At 36.7% G+C, this 21,819-nt stretch overlaps 1 protein-coding gene across 1 annotated transcript in view; it reads left to right on the forward strand.

Annotated features, from left to right (window-relative positions):
* The window catches only part of GABBR2 (gamma-aminobutyric acid type B receptor subunit 2), a 244,100-nt gene that overhangs the window by 101,352 nt on the left and 120,929 nt on the right, over positions 1-21,819 (forward strand). Inside the window, exon 11 of the mRNA XM_066313731.1 lies at positions 12,550-12,672. Coding sequence (XP_066169828.1) covers positions 12,550-12,672 — 123 coding nt within the window. The remainder of the gene's footprint in view (positions 1-12,549; positions 12,673-21,819) is intronic.

A 21,819-nucleotide genomic window follows, 5' to 3' on the forward strand; every position in this document is an offset into this window, starting at 1 on the left:
ATTTACTTCATAACCTTTATTATCCTCGGAATTTTGTATTTCTCCAATACATACTATTTCAAAAAGGAGTGAGCAGGTACTTCAATGGACTGTCGCTGAGCTTTTGCTTCCTTTTTTTTTAAACCTTACATTTTAGATCTGCAAGCTACTACTCAATATTAAATTTAACTGTCTGTTAATTAAACAATCCTCAATTTTTTTTATCGCCCCTGTTCTGCAAGGGGCACATCACCAACTGCAAATTGAAATTGATTATGCATGGCTGGATGTTAAAAATTATTTAAAATCAGTTAAACACTGACCGGTATGAGAGAGATAAACTTTCAGAAATCTGGATGGTGACCAATGAGCTGCTTTGCTCTGAGTGATACTGGAAACGTCAAGGCTATTTGGCCACTTTAAGTATTCTGGAATTAAGTCAATAACACATTTGTTCTGTAAACTTTAAAGAATTCTTTATTTAGATACCTCACTCCAAATCACAGCCATGAATCATGCAGTACAACAGTTTTCTTTATGTAAAACAAATCAGCTATCTATGATAAGTGTTTACGAGTCATATATTTTCTGTCTTTGATTTGCCAGGATAGATAAAAGTGTTTTTAGGAATTGACTGAAAAACATGGCATTCTTTACTTATGTCTTGCAAAACTGACATTTCCATTTTCTGCAGATGTAGTTTACAGCCAAAGTGTTTTCTTTCTGTAGATGCACAGAAAATAGAAAATTTTGCAAACAATATCTAAACTGACAAATGCACAAAGGTAGTGTCGCATGAAAAAAGAACATTAATGTCTTCTGAATTAGTTGTGCCATGACAGAGCAGACTGGCATTACAATCAGAGAAGTACAAAATTCCAAAATTATTTAAGTACTGTGGATCCTATTCATTGGTGATCACTTTAGTTACTACCTGTTATGTAAGTATGACAGTAAAATTTGTATGACCTTTAGGCATGCCACCTTTGCCTGTCATCCTCAATATTTTCATCAGGAAAATGTTTGCCAACAGTGTAATTTCTTCACAGAGTGAAAGAATCTCTGTGTGGCTTTTGAAAATACTGGTTAATTAATTTCTTGAAAGTGGGTGTTAAGTAAGGGAGAGAATATGATGAGTAAACCTGTTTATCTTCATCAGATAGGGGCAAACTTGTACTTGGGTGTACAATGTGGCTTTTTGAAGAGATTAGTGGATATCTGTCTCAGTGTGAGAAAGTATACAGACTTTTAAATAATAACAATAATATGCTCCATATTACTGCAGTGGAAAGGGGAACTTAATGAGTTAGAGTGTCTGGAAATAGTTGAAGATTCTTGTCAACTGCTGTTTATAAAGCTTGCAAAAGTCTATTTTATTTTCACTCTTTTATATATCCACTCCTCTGTTACTGGAAATTAATAAACAATAAAATTCAGAATATACGCATTCTGTTATCAAACTACTAAGGACAAATTTTTCAAAATTCCCAGAGCTCTGTCACCATCTTTGATCTTGCTAGGGCTCAAAGGAAGCAAATTAAAAATGCATTAGTTTTAGCTGGAAACAGAGGGGTGCAAGGGGATCAATTTTTGTCAAATGGAAATGACAAAATCAGTAGGAGGAAATAAATTATATTTGAGTTTTGAACTAGTTAGTGGAGATAATGGAAAGTGGAATAGAATTAATATTAAAAATAACTGTAACAGTTATAACTGAGGTGCAATTCTGGTTTTCATACGTCTCCTATGTGTTGTTTTGGGCTGCAGAATGTCTTCTGCTCAGAGAGAGGTGGGAACTGGTTTTTTGTTTCCCTTGGCAGCAGGAGGTCTGGCAGTGAATAAGAAGAGAGAGAGGAGAATATCAGTGGCAGGAGAGCATGTGGTGTCCTGGGGAAGCTTTAGCTAGCTGAACCATTTACAGAAGCCGGCCCTTCTGGTAAATTTAGAAGGATGAGAAGCTGTCTGTTTTGATGGGTTGTGCACTATCTTGGGTTTTCGGGGGTGTTGAAGCAGTGACTGCTTCAGTGACTGCTTCTGCACAGTGACTGCTCCTGCACAGCTCCTGCATGCCAAATAAAGCCCATGCACTTTTGATAAATACCAGAATAGTAAGAAATTCAAAGCAGCGGTATTTAAAGCCTCCATAAAGTTTATAAATTCTGCTCCTACAAAGACAAACATTTGGCCATTTGTAGATGGCTACACTAAAGCATGAAGATAATCTAGATCACAATATTGCCTTGTTGCATTTGTTGTATTTGAAAGTACAATACAACCCCACTGATGCTGCCATGATAAGCTTGTCTTACCCATGACAGAGTACACTCTGGTGTTGTTTATTTGGACTTAATTCTTCAACTGTGGCATCACAGAAGGGATGTTTTATCTTCAGTTTTCACTGAAAATATTATCATTGTACTCAGTTATTTCTGCTGCTGTAGACTTCTGGTGGCATATGTCTTTATGTTGACTGAGTTGCTGCAAGATAAATACAGAATATAATGTCAAAAGGGATGTAGAGCAGCCTCTTTTCTTGAGGCTTGTGCTGCTATAGTTTTGCCAACATTAGTCCACTCCTTCACGATAATTCATAAGCTTTTCTCTGTATTGGTAACATCACAGGGTAAGAAAGCTACAGCCAATCACAACAGACAAAAATGGCTCATCAGTCTAACCTGACTTAGCTATGCCTGTCAGGGCACCATCTGGCAAATTTATTGTTATCCAGTTGACCTGCTAGGTTCTTATAAGAGTATTGAAGAGAGCCGAGGTCTTCATGCCTTGGAAAGGTGGGTGGGAGATTGTACAGATTATGTTTTTGACAGTAGGATGGGGAAGGGAGGCTGGCAGTGCAAGGGAACTTCAGGGCCAAGAGATTGGGAGCAGGAAAGAGACCGCAGAGGAGAAATCAGGCTTGCTGTTAATGACTTAAATATAGAACCCTGTCCAGATTAAATAAAAAAAGGAAAATCTTGAGATTATATACTGGGAAAAGCTATTTAACAGGGAGACTGAATTTGGATTAAAATTCTATTGGAAACTAAGTTTCAAAGACAGCAAAGGCAGGAAGGTCTGTAAGAAGTGATCAAGGAAGCTGAGTATGATAGAATGCAGAACCTGAGTATGGTACTTAAGTGGCAAACCATAATTGAAGGACCAGATCTGGTTTAAAATTAGATCATTTAGAGGCAGAATGGGAGGCCTGAAAAGTAGGGATGTAGTCTAGGAAAGGAAAGCAGGAATGACAATGGAGAAAGAGGCAAGAAAAAATTTGAAATTAGGACTGGCCGAAATGATTGCGCAAGAAGTGTGGGCAGAGCATAAAATCTGAACACAGGATTTTGGAGCTTTACTGTTCTTTTTCCTATTACTATGTATCTATAAAACCTATAGGCAAAATATGTGCCTTGTGTTCCTGTTACGCAGTTGTACAGATCCTGATAGCTTCTAGTGACTCTTTTAGCTCAAGCTGATGAGGTGTGCAAAGATGTTAAGGCTCCTCTTGCTGATGCATGCAGCTCTCTCTCTAATTGAATCTTCTTTCCATTTTTTTATGAAGAATGGTTTCATGAAAACGTTATAAGTTTTATGTTATGGCTAAAAAGTCAATAATTGAAAAACTACAGCTTGCTAGGATCTCTACAATGTACATTTCTTCCCCTATGTGGATTAGGACACCAGTGAAACCTTAGCTTCCTACAGGATGTCACTGTCATGGAGCAGATGTAGTGAGTCTGCTCTGGGCATGGAATAGGGCTGTGCAGTAAAAGTGGCAGCTTTATGTTACAATCTTTTTCACTTAAATCAGAAAATATGCATAATGAAAAAAGCAGTAGAGTTTTTGAGAAAGGTGGTCCCATGTATAGGACAGTTAAATGCCAAATGAGGAAAAATAACTATTTCAGAATTGTTATGCTGTAGAAATCTCTCTGAGCATATTTTTTTCAGAAATTATACTTTTGTTTCTTGGTTTCTGAGAAGCAAATCTATTACCTGAGTGAAACAGTGCAGGAATTCTCAGACATTTTAGCTCATTGCCTTCATACTCCATTTTTTAACACAAATCTGGCCACCCTACCTCCATAACCTGTACATTTAATGATTCAAAAACAGGTGTATAGAAAACTTGGAGGGGTAAGAAATTATCCAGGCTCTTTCTGGGGATCAGGACACATTGGCTACTCTGAGCAGTGCCCAATCCTTATTCCCCCAGGTTGGGGTGGGCAGCAGCTGGCTGTGTACTCCTGCCCTGCATGGTGCCAGCTGCAGGGAAGCTGCCAGGTTCTGTGATTGCAGTGTCCCTGGGGGGATGAGGAAAAAGAGAGAAGAAAGCAGCTGGAGTCTACACAGTTATGAGTTCATGTGCTGCTGTGTTCTCTTCTCAACTGGTGCCTGTTGATTGCTATCCCTATCCCTCACTGGAAGACCTCTGTAAGGAAGTTTATAGAATGAGTGTCGTCTCTAGCTATAAACTATCCCGTAAGTTTTTCAAGTCACTTATGGAATTTAGAATTTATTACAATCTATATTTTTTGTCACTAAAGTCCTGAAGAGGTTTAAAAAAAGTTACCCATTACTTTGATCTTTTAAAAGTAGATGAAGCAAAATTCTTCAGATTAGGTTGACAGAGGGTTTAGGTGAAAACCTCACAGGGCACATCTCATTTATTCACTTAAATCCTATGTAGACATAGTTTTGAATTAGCATAAATGTAGTTTCTGTTATCTAATCAATTCTTTCTCTAAATTCTATTATAAAATATTTTTCCAGGTCAGTTTTCAGACTGTAAATGTTTATATTTTTCCAGGATTTTTTTTTTTTTTTAATCTCAGTAGGGCTTTTTGTGTGTATGACAAAAAGTTATATGATTAATTTCCCCTAGGATACACTTGTATTCTACTAAATATATATGAGAGATCATAAGTCTGGAGAAGAGATATGTCAAGATCCAAAAATTTGCTTTGGGTAACCATACCAACAGTACAACAATCTATTAGGGACCATCTGCTGAAAATGAACCAGCATATGGATACCTAAAGAGATGTTCAGTGTTATTGTTCAGTCTTTGAGAGTAAGAAAGAAGACAGTTTGAAATTTGCTTATGTTTAAGATTCTTTTTTAAAGTATGCCACTGGACCAAGTAACCTTTGATACTTACAGGCAGTGTAAATTATTCAGGTATGACTGATGGTTTATTAATATACAGATACAGTATTTCCTAAAGTGATTTAAGTAGAAACCAAATTATTTTACTTCTTTCCCCCAAATAGCTACAACTGTTAATTTTAAGTCCAAAGCTTTAAAAATAGTCTGTGTAATCTAAGAAACCAAACTTAGATGTAAAATAAACATCCTGGTTTTCATAAGAGCTGATCAGCCAAAATACCAACCAAGGAACAGGAATCACATTTCTAAAATTTACATTCATATAAATATGGAATGTGGAGCTAAATCTTAAGCTCATGTCACAAAAAGAAGCTAAGCTAATGAACTGTACATCTAGGAGAAAAATCTGCTTTTGAACTAATTTATGTATGGAAATTTCTGCATGGTGCAGCTTGATAAGGGTAAACCTCAGTAGTGACAAAAACAACGAAAACTCTATGTGAAAGTTAAGTGCTCATAAATGGTACTACAACCATAATTTCTATGTGTTATGAGACTATTGGATGACAGAGAAATAAAGAACATGTCGCTATACAGTATGAGGCAATTTATTCCTGAATAGCTTGAAATTGGATTGTAAATGTAATCAAGTGCATTGATGTTCCCAGCTATTTGGTAACGATGAAGTATGCTTTCCTGGAGAATTTTTCATTAAGGAAAATATTAAAGTCTAGGTATTTTAATGTTATATCAAACATAATCAGAATATTTCTTCCCAAGCATTCAAATCCTTCATGAAGGATTTAAGGAGGCTTTTTTATTTTCCTTGAAGATTTGGGTTCCTTTCAACGCCAAAGATGAGAATTCACATCTTTTGTAGAAAGTCCTTTATATTTATGACCCATGTGATCTTGGGGTCAACAAGTGAATTTCTACTCAAAGTTGAATATGGCTTGCTGCGTTGGTGGGATATGCAGGTTTCTCAAAGCATGTCTTGCTTTACTTATGGTTGTGAGCAAAAGTTAACACAATGTTGAGGCTTTTTTCTAAGACTATTCTCCAGAACACCAGCAAGAATGGTTGGTTCTAATGCTGTCAATTTGGATTTCTTAGTGCCATTTTTAGACTGACATGTTTTTTGTTTTTCTCCTTTTGAAAGAGTTTTTTGAAAAATAGTCATATGTGTGCTCATGTTGGTTGGATTAACAATGTTAGTAAAACAATCACCTCTCCAATTCTCTAGTGCATTGTAGACATAACTGAGTCTCAGGCTTTCAAAAACAAGGATTTTTATAACTTTTTTTAATCCATCACTTAATCTCTCTCCATCTCTAACCTCTGAAAAGTTTCTGTCTTCTGCTTCCCCTAGGGAACATCACCACAAACATCACCACTAGGATATTCCCACTTTTTTTTTATATGAGTTGGAAAAGAGGAAAGGTGTCTTCTAATCGATAGTTTCTCCTGGCAGCAGGGCATAGAGTCAACACATCCATTTTGCAATAGCATTACTGGAAGAGTGAGTCTGCCCAATGATGCAATTATCCTAAACAGGAGTCACCAAAGAAGATACATTTTAGAAATATGTGCTTTAGCAGGCTAGTGACTGTAGCTATTTAATTCTCAAAGCCAAGTTTTTGATCATATCCAATTGTCCATTATTATCAGGAGTACCACACACTCCACTATCCTGAAAGGTGGTCACCAGGCTCTTGGATTACAGGTGTCACAGTAGGTCCTCACAGGAAACAGAAGTGTTTCCTGTAATGCTTTTTTCATTTACATACAAATCTTCCATCAAATCAGTCAAAAAACCTCTCAGAGAATAAAACTTAGCTTTTTACTCCTGGTGACTTACTGGTCAAAATCCTTAATACTACAACACGTTTCTTAAAATGTTAGCATTCACTCATTAATGCAATTGCAGCTTGAGGCATTGCCAATACTAATCATATAATCTATTATAGGAAGTAGTCATAATAGCTGTTGAAAAAGACATCATGGAGTTACTGGGAACAATGCATAATGTGTTTTCAATGGCCCTTTTTTCTCATTCCATTACACAATAGAAATTAAGAATGTATTACAGTATAGTTCTCTAAAATATTAATAGCTTTAATAACTCTAAGATTGAATCTCCCTCAGCCCACATAGGGTAAAGTTCACCCACCCATCACTGACTTTGCATCCCCAACCTCCTGGCACCATCCCACTTGTGCCAGACCACTTAATGTAAGTGAGCAAGCCAAAGGTGTCTCTGAACTGTACTGAGAGAAATGAAAGGTTAGTTTATGCAATGAAGAAAGTATCCTGAAGGCAAGTTCACGAGTTTTTGTGGTCCCTTTTACAAGCTCACAGACTTTGCATTTTTTTCCCCTGCCAACTCTATTTAATTTCTTTCCCCTCCAGTTCAGGGGGAGGACTCTGATCAGCAGGATTTCCGTATGTATCAGGGAGAAGAGTATTTGGGTTCAGATTTTTGAGGGCTTTTAGAATTGATGTCAACAATATTAATTTAATTGAATAAGGTCTATGAAGCTTCAAACAGGGATCCTTTAAAGAGAGTTTGTCTCTATAGATTTCATCCCAAGAGTCTGAGGAAGAGACAACTGAAAAAAAAAGTTAAATTAATAACATTAAATGTTTATCCAGCTAGTGCCAGAAGGCGAGGGACTAATCTGTTGGCTAGACTAGATAGGGTTGATCTACATAAGAGAAACCAGAATTGCCTTCTTAAACAAAAAATGATCCTACATTTTATGTGAAAAAGAAAAAAAAACCCCACGTATTTATATCAAAATCTATGAATAAATGCAAAAGCACTCCAAGCATTTCTATGTTTCTATGAATTCAATTAAAAACCCAACAGAAAACCAAACAAACAAACCACAAAAATTTACCTAATACAGCTTTAAATTTAAAGATATTTTATTCTGACAAAGGGAGGTGACCTGGTAATAAGGAAACTAACTCTGGAGAAAAGACAGGAGTAAATTAACTCTTCAGTCATGCTGGAAAGCTGTTTGTGGAAATCAGAGAGTATAAAACTAATGTTATATCCTGGAAAAAAGGGTAAGTCTTCATATGTAAGACTTTATGGTTTAGAGTGGAGTTCAGCTTTAAGGTCTATGTCATAAACATTTTCAGAGTTGGTTTCTAGTAAGACAAGAAATAACTGAAAGCTTTCCCTAGCCATAACTATAAAAAACAAACCTAATTTTTAATTAGGTTGATTGCCAAATTTCCGGGTGATCCCACAAACTGGTGAATGATAGGATCATTCCAGGACACAATGGATATGCTTTAGAAAGCAAATTTAGAAAAGACCAACACAAGGTTTCCATAATAATGACCAAATGGACATTTGAAGTTACTATGGCAGGTGGTACAGCCTGTGATAGTTCTAGAAAATCCTCAAGAGTTTCCATTAGCAGAAAATTTATCCCAGAGCTTTAGACAGATTTTATATCTCCTGTGATCAGATGGCAAGGTCTGTGGAAAGGACTTTGATCTGTCTTCATGGTCACGAGTTTTCAGAACAATTTTGATTTGCTCATACAGTGATATTGCTGAGAAGAAAATGGCCTACCAGCTTTTGTTCTGAGTGAATTTGTTTTGAGGATAGATCTCTTTGTATCCAGATATATAGTCCAGACTGGTGGCAATGGCATTTATAACAGTGTGCAGATCTGCCAGTATGAGACAGATTCACCTATCCAATCACAGATGGTAGAAAATATGACTCACAGATGCTGCTGTGTGAGAGCTTGGCTTCAGCAAGGATTCAGGAGCACTCGCAAAAATGGATTTTATTAGCTACCATGTATTTCTCCAAAGGCTGATTTACTGTTTGCTAGAAGGAAAATGAAAAGGGAAAAAATGAGAACTCTCCTCTTAAAGAAAAATTACAATTTTGATTGTGAGGAGCCTCAGTAGCTCATGACTGTCTTTTGTCAGACGGAGAATTTGTTGGATTTGCAAGACCTGACTCAGGACTCCTTCAGTGCATCTGGTGTTTCCCAAGGATTGAATGTACTGAACTTAAGGAGTTTTAGTGGGAGGGAGTGATGGCTGGGGATAGGGAAAGCTGGGCTTCCTGCGGGTGGGAGGGGGAGAGCACCAAGCCTTTTAAAAGTGCTGTTAATGATATACCAGTGGCATTTCTCAGGGCAAATTTCTTTTAGGACAAGCTGCTAATGACTGGCAGAAGTAAAAATAATTGAAGCTCATTTTTTTATTCTGAAAGCTAACATTCTGGTGGCCAGTTCTGGTTCAGACCTGTATTCCAGCAATGGTTTTGCAGTGGACAGAGCAGCACAGTGATGGGTGTGGGAGGCAGGGCCAGGTGCCCTGCATTCAGCCCTCTCACCCTGCAGCACCACCAGTACCACTGTGTTTTACAGAGCATATCATGGTGGTGTAGGTCACTTAGGTTATCTTATGGGCTTTCTTTTGCTTGCCTTCCTCCTGCCTGTCTGGCAGAAGTAAGGGATGAATACCCACTGTCAATGACAGCTGCTGTTGTACAATTCTCCTTCTGTCCAGAAAAGGGCAGAGTAATGCAGGAAAAATTACTCCAAGAGGTATCCATGAAGAGCTCCACTGTTTGCTGTATCTCTACTTTTATTATTTTCTAGTAACTACCTGTCAAAAAAAATGGTTACCAAACTTACAAGTGAACTGAAATACTGATCTGCAGTAGTGCAAGGTCAAGTACAAATGAAAGATGTACAAGAGCAAGGAGAAGTGATGTGATCACAGTAGCAATGTGATCATGAATAGGAAGTTATTTATTTTGATTCTGTGAGTGGATTATCAGTATTACTGCTTTTAATAATATCCTTTCACTCTTTTGCTTCTGGCATTGCTGTGCCAGTTTGATTAATATTACCAGGGGTTGGTAAATCTGAATCCAATGCAACCTTACTTACTATGAATATAGTGAATATACTTACTATGAATATGAAGATAGTCCATACAAATATGGAAGACATTGGGCTGCTGCTTACCTATCCTAGGAAAAATGTAAACTGTTTTCATTAGAAAGATAAGATATTTTTGGGTTTTTTTCAAGGAGCCTTTTTGGCTTAGGAGAGCAGAGGGAGACATTTCTGGCAAGATGCTTTCACATACGTTTAGTTTGTCAAATGAATATTTTTATCTGAAGTTAATTATTGTCTTCACCTCCCCTTGGGGGGCAGAGAGTGAGGAAGGGAGGGACATGTTTCAGAACACTAGTATTTCTGACCCTTTCTTCTTACCCAGCATAGGTGGGATCAATTGTCTTTTAAAGGCTTTTGTCCCTGCCCACTGGCTACTGAGAAAGGCTTAACACATAATAGTTCAACAACCAACTTCTGTAAAATAAACTATGTCACTTAAAAGGAAGACCAACTGAAATATGCCAATGAAATAAATTCCCTAGCCACTTAAGAGGGAGGAAAAGAAATCTGAGTTAAGGTGTCAGCATTTCATTTAAATAAAAATTCTCTATGGACTTGACACCACATTGTTTTCTCTTCCATGTCTCCACTCATACTAGGAGCAGTACTGGGTATGTTTCACCCAAGACCTGTTTTCAGGGATTTGAAAAGAGATTAAAAAACCCACGTGCTGTTCTAGCAAAGACTATCCTGTTCCTTTTCAGCTTTGATTGCCACTTGATAAACAGCTAAAAGGTCAGACACAGTTTGGTTTTTCCAAAGAGAACAAGGGACCAAGCTGCATCTGAGAATCTTTGCTTAATACCTGCTTTCATTTTAGCTTAATGAAGAAACACATTTCAACAGTCTTCCTCCCCCTGCACAGCACACCCAGGAACTTTCCTTGCAAAGTTCTCTTTGCCAAATCATCCAGACATATTACCATGAAAGCTTCACCCTCCCCCTTCACCTGCCCTCTCTAGACATGCCTGTGCTGTCTCTCCTGAGATGGGTGTACTGCTTCATTGCTGCCACAAACAGGTGGAAAGCATCACTTTCTAGTCTTTTATGGCAATGGTACCTACATGGATTTACATAACTGGTCTCAGAAAATGAAAATAATGTATTGAGTCCTTTAGTTCTTTCTGATTTCTAGCCTTTATTTCACTCTTAGTTTGTTCCAAATTATCCATAAAATAAACACCAGCAGATTAACAAAAAAGTGGCGCACAATGTTGCCAAAACATCTTTCAAAATAGAAAATATATCACACCAAGCAATATGAAAACCAAACTTTCTAGAGTTCTTCTCACATTATTTCAAGTTTTGTCATTTTTATAATTTCCTTCACCTTGATAAGAATGTAATGCAAATACAATTTATTCTATGCAGGAATACTAACCTTGCCTCTATTAAGATTAGCTGACACTTCTGGCTTTTTAATGCATTTTTGAAATCCTAATAATTTCATCAAATTGAACTGAAATAATCACAACTTTATTAAGCTTCTCAGGCTTAATATTTTTGAATATTTCATTTGGATTAAGTCAGCTGTTTCCCAGAATGAAAACTTGGGGAAAAAAATGGATTTGTCCATGTTAAAGCAAGTTGGCAATAACCTTTCCCTATTGGATGAGTGTTCTTAGTAAAAGAGGTAGATATTAGTTAAGAAACCATGACCATAGACTCAAGAGCACTGAAATTAAATTAATTTAAGCCTGATATTTCAACTTGCTTACAATTTTGCAACTGAAATAATGTAATTGCAGTGTATTTTTTCTGTGTTGCTATGTGTACAACAGTAGAAATGACATAGGGGTTGCATGCAGTTATAATAGACTCTAATTCATGGTTTGGATTGTTATTTTTATCAGTGACTCTTGTGACTTTTGTTTTTCTTTTTCTTTTTCTTTTTTTAACCTAAACCCCAAGCAAAATTAAAAGCATGTTTTACACTAGATGTGTATTAAAGCCTCTGACCTTTGTAATATAGAAAAAAAAAAAAACATCATTCCTTCCTGTGCCCTGGGTAACAGAGGCAAATACTGAACACATAGACACAAAAAAACCCCCTCCAAAATAAACTTCAGATAGCTTGTGTGTTTTCCACATCCAAGAAGGTTATGAAACAATGAGCACTAAATTTTGGTGAAAACTACCTCAATGCCTGCCACTCTGAGGTGCTGATGAACATTTTTCCGTATTTACATACATAAACACAGCAGTGGCTCTCTGGAATATATTTTTCTCATTTTCCAGGAGTTAGCATTAAACCTGGATTTCAATATAAATGTTTAAGAGTCCTCCAAAAGTCTTTTTAGAAGTTGGAAATCACTTCAGATACTTCTAGTAACCATGAAATGAACTAAAATAATTTGTCTTGCTTTCATCTTTCTATATTTCTTTTCTTTGTTCATTGTTAAAAACCTTTATTATTAGCAATATCTGTTTTTCTCCCTATATAGGAATAAACCTGTACAGGGTCTATCTGTGGCTCATGGGAATTTCCCTGCTTCTTTTTTTTTTTTCTCTGTCTCTCCAGATCATTAAAGACCAGAAGCTACTGGGGATAGTTGGAGGGATGCTACTGATTGATCTTTGCATCCTGATTTGCTGGCAGGTTGTGGATCCTTTGAGGAGGACAGTGGAAAAGTATAACATGGAGGTATGTCCTCAAGCCCAAGTAATACTTATGGTTGCGTATCAGTATCTACAGCTTTCCATAAGATTAATCTAAAGATGCATTAGGTAAAATGAAAGCAAGTCAAGATGTATATTTTAGGAGAGGAAGGACTCTGGTTTTTAAAACCAAATAGAAAAGAAACAGCTGCAACCAAAACAGATTGTGTATGTAGTTCAGGTGCCACATTTCTGTCACTTGTGAGACATTTTATTTGCAAGGATTGTAAACACAGGAGAGTCCTCTGCTAAGACTCTCTATTAGAGTCTGTTGCAATAAATAATAGATTATCAGAACCCATTAGTGGATTTCAGTAAGAGCTCATTCAAGATAAGTGCAGGAGAGGTCACTGCTTAGACTGCATTCTTCGTGGAGATGGTCAGGAATTATGTTACCTATCACTATATTTATTTGCAGTCATTTTATGTGTGTGCACCCATACTGATTGTTCCTCTTTTAATAGTATTCCCAGAAAGGTCACACAGCAATTTTGATAGGCAGGAGGTAATAGCTTAATGCCAGCTGTATACACTTTCCAACACTCTGGTTGGTTTCTAGAAGTGGAGCTGAAGTAGAGCTTCAGCAAGAGACGTGGACAGCAAGAAACATGGCAGCAACAATTGATATCTAAGAAAAAAAGTCTATCTGCGTGTAGATTTGCATTGTTTGAGAGTTCATTTTCTCCAGCATGGAAACTGGTGATATCTGAAAACTAGATTATATGAGAACAATCTAGAAGTGTTAGTTTCTTCTCCAATACTTGGCAATCAGTAAGAAGATGATCAATAGTTTTCTCTTCTGATGTTAACATTTGAAAGACAATATATACCATTTTACTCCAGTGCTTTTACTTCAGTCTTACCTTGCAGTGTAGCTCTGGAATTTTATTAGGAGAAAATTTTACTTTTTTAGCATAATTTGTGGGTGATACACTAGAACAATGACTGCAAGGGATTTCTTTGGAGAAATCATTTTATGGTCTGAAAAGATTTGTCTCAGTCATTCCCTAGAGTTTGAAAGACTTGCCAGCTAATAGAGTTGTCAATAAAAAATAGGAAATGTAACAGAAATTTGTCTTCTGAAGACACTTCTGGTCTATGTGTGTATAGCTTGAAGACATAGCAGCTTGTTGAGAGCCTTGTTTACTTCATTTTGCTCCAATTGTATTGTAAGTGATATTTCAGTTGTCAGTATTAACATTTTCTCTGATCATCTAAATCCAAATGTATTATGACAAATAGTCACAAAATGCAATTAAAATAATCTCAGATAGAAGAAATTTTACTTTTTACTTTTGTTTAAACTAAAGATCCTACTATCTAATCTTATTAGATTCACTTGAGTAAAATGTCCATAGACAGCAGCAGTAACTGTGAAGTTAAACCATAAATACCATATAGTTGAAGAACAATGTTTACTGTAGTTTTAAATCACTGCAATTTCCATCTGAACTTTTCAGTGTATATTCTTTGATCATCTAATGTACAATGCTAAAAAATTAGTGTGTTTTTTCCATGTTTGGGGCTTTCCAGACTACAGGGCTGCACATTAGTTGCCTGAACTTTGCAAAAGAACTGAAATTCTCCTGGAATTATGTAAGCCTGTGCAAAGTAACATTCACTGAATGCACACAATGACAGTGTTTGATATTTTGATCCCTCAGCATAGAATTGACTTGAACTTACTGTGGGAGCTCTTAGCTGTTACTGTAAATTACACAGAATATTTTTTAAGCTAATTGATTTGGGGTGGGAAGGAAGTAAAAGTATTGTGCTAGCAATTATAGTCATTAAACTATTGTATGTGCATAAAATATGTTACTATAAAAGCAGTGAGGTGAACTGCAATTTGCGTTCCTGAAGCACACCTCTTCAGGTCGCAAAAACTCCTGTGTAAAAGCAAATGACAATTTTCTTTGCTGCTCTTATTGTTGTTGTTGTTGTTGTTATTATTACTATTATTATTATTATTATATTTAAAATATTATTGGGGTTTTTTTTAATTTTTAGGTTTTTCAAGTGTAATGGTGAATTCCTTAGTTGAGTTTGATTGAGCACATGTTATCTTTTCTGTGTTTGAAAAATAGTTGCCATATCGTAAACACTACCAGTGGCAAGTTTCTGTTTTATTTCATCAGTATTTTGGAGTGGATATTTCTAGTCCCACTTGATTCTGTAAAATAATTTTAAAGGGATTATTTCTGTCAGTTAAAGCTAATCCAAGTGATAAAGATTAAACTAAATGTAGGCTCCAAAGTCATGAATGCAATCAGTCATTCTAGCTAATGAACCATTTGAGTTCTGTTTATGAATACTCATCAGCTTCCTATGTGATAGTTCTGCATTTGGCTTCTATCAGGTGGCTCTCTGTTAGTTGTGTCTTCATAAACACATCAATCAAAGGAATCAAGACAAGAAGCCTAAAGACTGGTAATGTCCTGTGCTGTTTGCTATGATTCACAAAATAGTTCATTTTAATGAAGGAACAGCAGTAAATTACCGAGAACTTTTTAAAAGGGTTCTTAAACCCAGAACTTAAAAATGCAGGGTCCTTTTCTGGAGTTGTTTGCAAATTCTATGCAATCCATGCCTTATAAACTGATGATAGGCAGTCTAAATCTAAAAATAAAAGGTACGTGAAGGCATTTTCAAAGACTTTCTGGCCATTACAGAAGGCAAAAATCATATGAGATGTTGGGTCTGTCAGTTTTCAGACCCATTTATGGCATCCTGACCCCGCAGGTATGGTTTCTCTAGGAAAAGCATGTCTGTGGCTGCCATAAGACACCATGTTAAAAGTTTTCATGACTGAACCATAAAGCATCCAGATCCTCCTGTCATCAGTAGGGGAAGTAGTTTATGGTATATGGATAATAAAGTTGCTGGATAAAAGAGGTTAAAGACCAAAGCAGGGATGACATCAAAAGTTTCCTAACTGTAGGCTGATCTGCAGAACTCTAACAGTGTTCCTATGTACATTTCCTAAGAGTGATGTAGGCTTGGTTTTCACATAATGCAAAAGCATTTGGTGACACAAAGGGCTTCTCAACTTCAAGCAGCTGTGTAAAAAAAAGGGAATTGAACCATAATGTTACCTCTTTTCATATTTTTTCCTGGTTGCACTGGCTGTAACTTTTCTCCTTTTGCTGATATTTCAAATCAGTGGAGGGACCAATCATTTTTTTCTCACTAAGATCTTCCTAGGCTGAACTAAGAATTTGCTTTTTTCATCGTAATTCACTTTTTTTTTTTTTTTTGTCATAATCAAAATGTTCTGCAGTTATGCTCAGATCTGAGTTAGGTTCCTGCCAGACTAAGCTGCTCCCAGTCATGTGAACTGGAGTGAATCTTTCCTTCACTGTCTCACTGGCTGGGCTCTTGGGCTCTATTGCCCATGAGGAATTATGATGCTTCTGTGGATACAGCTGTAGAAGAGTTTTGCAAGGCTTTTTTGCTTTTTGACCTGCTTTCTTAAGAAGGCAATATTTATGTGCTAGTGTGCTCTGTGTGATTCTTTTCTTCTTACTGCCTAACAAACTTTACCTGTTTCTGTCAAGTCTGACAAATTAGAGCAGGTACAGCTCTTAAGGACATGGGACTGCAATAGATTTGCTGGAAGCAGCCAGCTGTGTGGAGGAGAGGTTCTGGTAGTGTCTCCTCTAAGAGCAGAGTCACGGAGTGAGTTTAGCAATTTGTCTAAGGATAGATATTTTAAATTACCTGCTACAGGGGGCTTCACTCTTAGCCAAAGAGAATCCAGCTAGAAGACAAAAACTACTTAGGAAACCAGCTCACTCTAATTTCAGTTGCTCAGCTGTGTTGGAATGAAACCACAGTCTGAAATAGCAAAATCCTTTAGAAAGTGGAGTCTGTGCAATAGCCATATCATAATTCAATTATGTACTTAGTGCAGTTGAAAGGGTCCATGTGTACACATGCACCCACTCTCACCTCTTGCTTGTAATTTGCTCAGTTAGTCAGAGCATGGCACTAATAATGCCAAGGCCACGTGTTCAGTCCCTGTATGGTCCATTCACTTAAGAGCTGAACTCGATGATCCTTGTGGGTCCCTTCCAACTCAGAATATTCTGTGATTCTATGGTGTAGTAACTCTTTTACTCTAGAGTTCAGTTTGAAAGCCTCTGACTGGCTTATCTTCTCCCAACACAAATATCTATGAAACAGATTGGATCTCTGTGGCCTTGGAAGGTAGACAGTTTTAATGTTTAATAAATAATAACCTTTAGGGGAAATGGACTGCCTTTTATAATTCCCAAGGTAGAAAGATCTTGCATTAGTGTTAGATTTAATGAAAGTAGTACCTTGCACACTGGATGCCAACATTTCTTGTAAAATTTTATAACCTTTATCCAGGGCAGCAGCCTTTGCATTCCTTGATGTCTTAGTACCAATTAAGTAGTTATTTCTGTGATGTTTCCTCTTATGCATTCTTATGATAGCATGATCAATATTTAAAAATAAACTTCATTCTGGAATACCAGTATTTAAGGTTTTACCCTCATTTGTCCTGGGATGGTAATAAACATGAAATAGAGGAAAAAATCTGAATGGGATGCCATTTTAGAAGTCACAGAAGAGAAAAAGACATCAATGAGACATGTCTTATTTGGGCTTCTAGCATTGATATAAATGTAAAATGCAGAAACCAATATGAGGAAACCTTATATGATGATGTTGCAATAACCAATATGCAGGAAAGATCAGTAGGCCAGTGTCAGAGTAGTGCCATATGTTAAAGAAAAGTCAATTCATATTACCAAATTAACAATTTCAGTGCATAAGACAGAATTCCTGAGTGTTACAAGTGTATAACAATGCTGCCGGACACATATTACTACACAACAAAACCAAAAAAAAAGGCTATGTAAACTGGACAAATGTGCTGCTCTAACTCATTTGTAATTGAACAGATTAGAGAACCCACAGACAGATAATTAACCCTTGATTTCATTCTGAATAGCACACAGAATCTGCTCCAAAGTCTTGATATCTGAAAGAGTTTTCCATAGCTACAAATAAATCGTTCTTCATTTTGATAGCTTTGAAGAGGCAACAACCAAAAAAGGTCTGTAGAGTGGTACTCAGCTTCAGAAAGAAGAACATTAAATTGAGGAAGCCTCTTAAAGAGAGGCTGAAGAGAAAACTGTAGAGATTTAAATCTTTGCAGATGGTTTAGAGAGTATTAAGAACTTCGTATGTGAGACACAGAGTAAATTCATGCCACGTATCAAGTAAGACCCAGCATGACAAAACAGCAAGAAGACATCTTTCAAAAAAATAAAATTGTATCCAAACGAGGAAAATACACAGGATCATAATGTCTGGTAAGTTAAATGTAGAAACTATAAAGCAGTCTAAAAAACCATCTTACAATGAGTGAAAAAAGAAAAATAAATCTTTCTGTAAATACCGGTAACACCAAGCTTGCCACAGAGTCTTGGGAATATAATATTTAATATTAATATTTAAGCAGAATAGAAGATCACTACTTGAAGAAAATGAGGCTATATGGAATGATTAAATGATTGTTCTGCTGCTTTGTTCAGCAAAATTCGTAATGGAAGGATTTGTGGAGACTGTTGTGCTAGAACCCTTTTGATGAACGTGCTGAGGAGTGACTGGAGTTGCTGGTAGAAATAGGGAAACTGATCAGAAATAAATCAATGGAAAAAAATTCTTTTCTCTCAGGTTTTCTATAGCAATTCAAAAGAATAATTGTCAAACTACTGACAACAGTATGTAATCATTAGCTCAGAACTGCTTTGATATCTGAGGAAAATGTTGCAAATATCTTGCCATGTTTTCAAGAGAGTAGAAACCTTAAACTTGTAAGTTAATGTAGTAGGCCAACTGATAAAAATTATAATCAGGAATAGGATTAGAAATTGATATGCTACATTGAGGAGGAGTTGACATAGAATTTGTGAAGGAACAAGTCATTAAAACTTAGTGAAGTCCTTTGAAGAAGCCAGCAGACATGAATAGAAGCTGACATAGCCAGCTAGGTCTCAAAAAAAGGACTCATCAATTTTCTTCATCAAAGGCACTCACAGAAAGGAAATAGACATGGAATATGAGAGAAGCCCTCAAATGGGTATGAAGTTCTTTAGAATAAGGAAACAGAACTAAGAAATAAATAAAAGTTCAATTTCTAGTAAGAAGGCATGTAGCCAGTAGAGTCCTTCAGGACAAATCCCAGGCTTTGTGCTGGTACCTATATTGTTCAGTGAAAGAGGTTATATCAAGTTATTTCAGAAAATAAAAATGAGGGCTGACTGTGAAGAATTCAGGACAGACATTGCAAAGCTTAACATAAAGTGAAATGCTCTTTCCTTATTGCAGCTGCAGGAGTAAAAATAAATGTTGTCTTGTTTGTGATGTAAACTCTTTCTGATACAGAGGAAGATGGAATTATAGATTTAGGTTCAGATAGAGGAAACCCATAAATAGATGAAATAGATTGAGTACATCTTCCATCTTTTTGAATTTGACAGAAATGCCTGGCTTAAAACAATTATAACTGCCTAAACTTTTCATTTAAATAACTAAGCCAGAACAAAAATCATGTTTAGCTGGCTTGACACAGTTCTCTGAACACCCAGATATGTTGAGTATATCCTCAATAGATGGATGTAAGTACAACAGGACTGGAGGAATAAATATTGTTCCTGGGTATCTGATTGTCTTTAGTGTGGGACTGCTCCTAGAACCTATCAATACTACTGAGCTGTTATTTGGGCTGTACATGCATTTAGCTGTATATAGATACACAATTCTAAAAGTTGCTCACAATAGTAATGCAAGGTCAATGGCAAGTGAGAGTTGTGCGAAAGTAACTGAGATGGGATGTAAAGAATACTCAGGATGTGTGAAAGTCCAAGGTGAGCGTGATACTATACCCTGAGGGACTGGTTAACTAAGAGCTGTGGCTACCAAATGTACAACCTTTCCTTAGGATAGACTTTTGTCTTTTAAAACTGCTTTGTCCCTATGTTTTTTCAATGAGAGTTATGTGAAAATTTGGATTTGACTGCACAGATGTAGATGTTTTTCTTTAATATCCATTCTCATTATTAACACTGTGGTTGAAGGGATTGGAAATTATACATGGAGGAGTATGGGGTGGGCTGGTGGAGCGGGAAGTGGTGTTAATATTCACATGATCACATGGGAGTGACATAGGTATGGAATTGGTGAAGATGTCTGGTTCAAATTCATGCCCTCCAGCAGACTTTTGTAAATTGTCTGACATTTTGAAAAAATCAAATCGCATTCTTTTCTCTTTCACCATATCTATATATGCATAAACAGATGTATTTATGGGGGTTTGTTTATATTGTGCTGTTCAGTCAGCTAACAGCTGGATTAGAGAGAACTTTGTCAAACGTGGATGTGAAATGAAGAATTTAATTGGCTGCAGTAGTTTCTGGGGGTGTTCAGCCTAATGCAGGTCAGAACTTGTTAGTCAATTTGTTCTCTAAATATCATTAGGCCCATCTGTTTCCCCTACTATTTTTTAAATAAATTTAATTTCTTTCCTTCCAATTTGAAATATTACAGACTGTGGGAGCCAAATGTCTCCTGAAATCTGTAGCCTGCTTTCAAACCCTGCCATTGTAGCTCTCAGCAGGCGGCCCACCAGGAGTAGCTGAAACTGAAAACTCTTACTTGCATCTGCTGGGATGCTCTGGTGGCTGGCAGATGCTCCAGAAAGAAAGAAAAGGAATGGCCATTAAAGTCATCTGTAAACCTTCCACCAGCCCAGAGGATCTAGTGCAGGTCCAAAGAAAGAGTAAATACTAAAGAGTAAAAGCTGGTTTACTTCTCTCTTTTCATTTGACATCAGTTTCCAAGGAAACGGAACAAAACGTGAGAGCTGAGAGCCAGCAGCTGAGATTGACTCAGCTGGTGGCTAGTCCTGCTTCTGTTCCCATGGAAACATGTATCAAATTGGCAAAAATAAGGAAATAGGGCAGGGTCAGTTCCAAAATGGCAGGATGAATGGCTGCTGCTTAACAACAGCTACTTAACAAGATGAGGCTTGCTGGTACTTATTCCTCTTCAATAAACAATTCCAGTTTTAATTCTGCCTCCCAAAAAGACCAGTACTTCCCCACCTCAGGAATGTAGGAACCACTATCATTGACTGGACTTGTAACTCTCCTCTTGTCCAGAATCTCATTTAAAATAATGACTGGCCCAAATACTTTCAGAGGTGGACGCCAGAAATGTGTAGTGCACATCTGGAAGTTCACCTGTCACATTAGAAAATTTCGGCTGTGATTCATAATGAGTAGTAACTTGAGCAGTTCTGTATAGCTCATAATTCTTATGCTCTCACTAATGGAACACTTTTGTTATTCTCATAAATGTCAGGGGGTTTTGACTCTTGCAAACTTTGCACAGATCGGTGTAATTGCTAACTAGACACAGTGTGAAGAACTTCCTTTCTCAGTTTTGGAGATGTTGCTTTTGAGTCTCATTGAACATACATTATTTTTCTTTTAGGGAAAAAGAAGAGAACTGAGTCTTCCACATCTCCTTTGGCAGCACCAATCATTACTATGCATCTGTGTGTTTACAACCTTATTTTCCTTTTTTCTCTTTGGTAGACAGTCCCAGTCTTATTAAGCTCTTTTTCGTGTGGCATAGAAACTCTAAAGCATCGTTTTTAGTTAGGATGACTAATATTGCATATTTTAAAAGATCTGTGTAATTATTCATTCTCTTCCATATATTTAGTGTATTATTTTTCACTGTTGCACACCATTGAACAAAATTTTGGACTTCACTGTCAAAGCGATTCCCAGATCATTTCCATGAACTAATTATGACTCTGAGGAAATGTATAAGTAGTTCCACTGTTTTTACAGTAGCATTACAGCTACTGAAATCAAATTCCACTTGTCATCATATGGCCCACTCAGTTACTCTCAGTTACTCTCCTCAAACATTTTTAGACTCAATTAACCTCAGTGTTTTATCTAGGTATTTTCATGCTTATGCTGCTGGGCAACACTGTTTTTAATATGGAATTATGGTTCTTAGAGTGGAATTATTGTTCTGGAATATGGAAGCGTGATAGTGGAGGGGTTTTGTTATATAATTATTG

This window comes from Sylvia atricapilla, chromosome 1 (assembly GCF_009819655.1).
Source record: "Sylvia atricapilla isolate bSylAtr1 chromosome 1, bSylAtr1.pri, whole genome shotgun sequence".
In the NCBI taxonomy this organism is placed as follows: Eukaryota; Metazoa; Chordata; class Aves; order Passeriformes; family Sylviidae; genus Sylvia; species Sylvia atricapilla.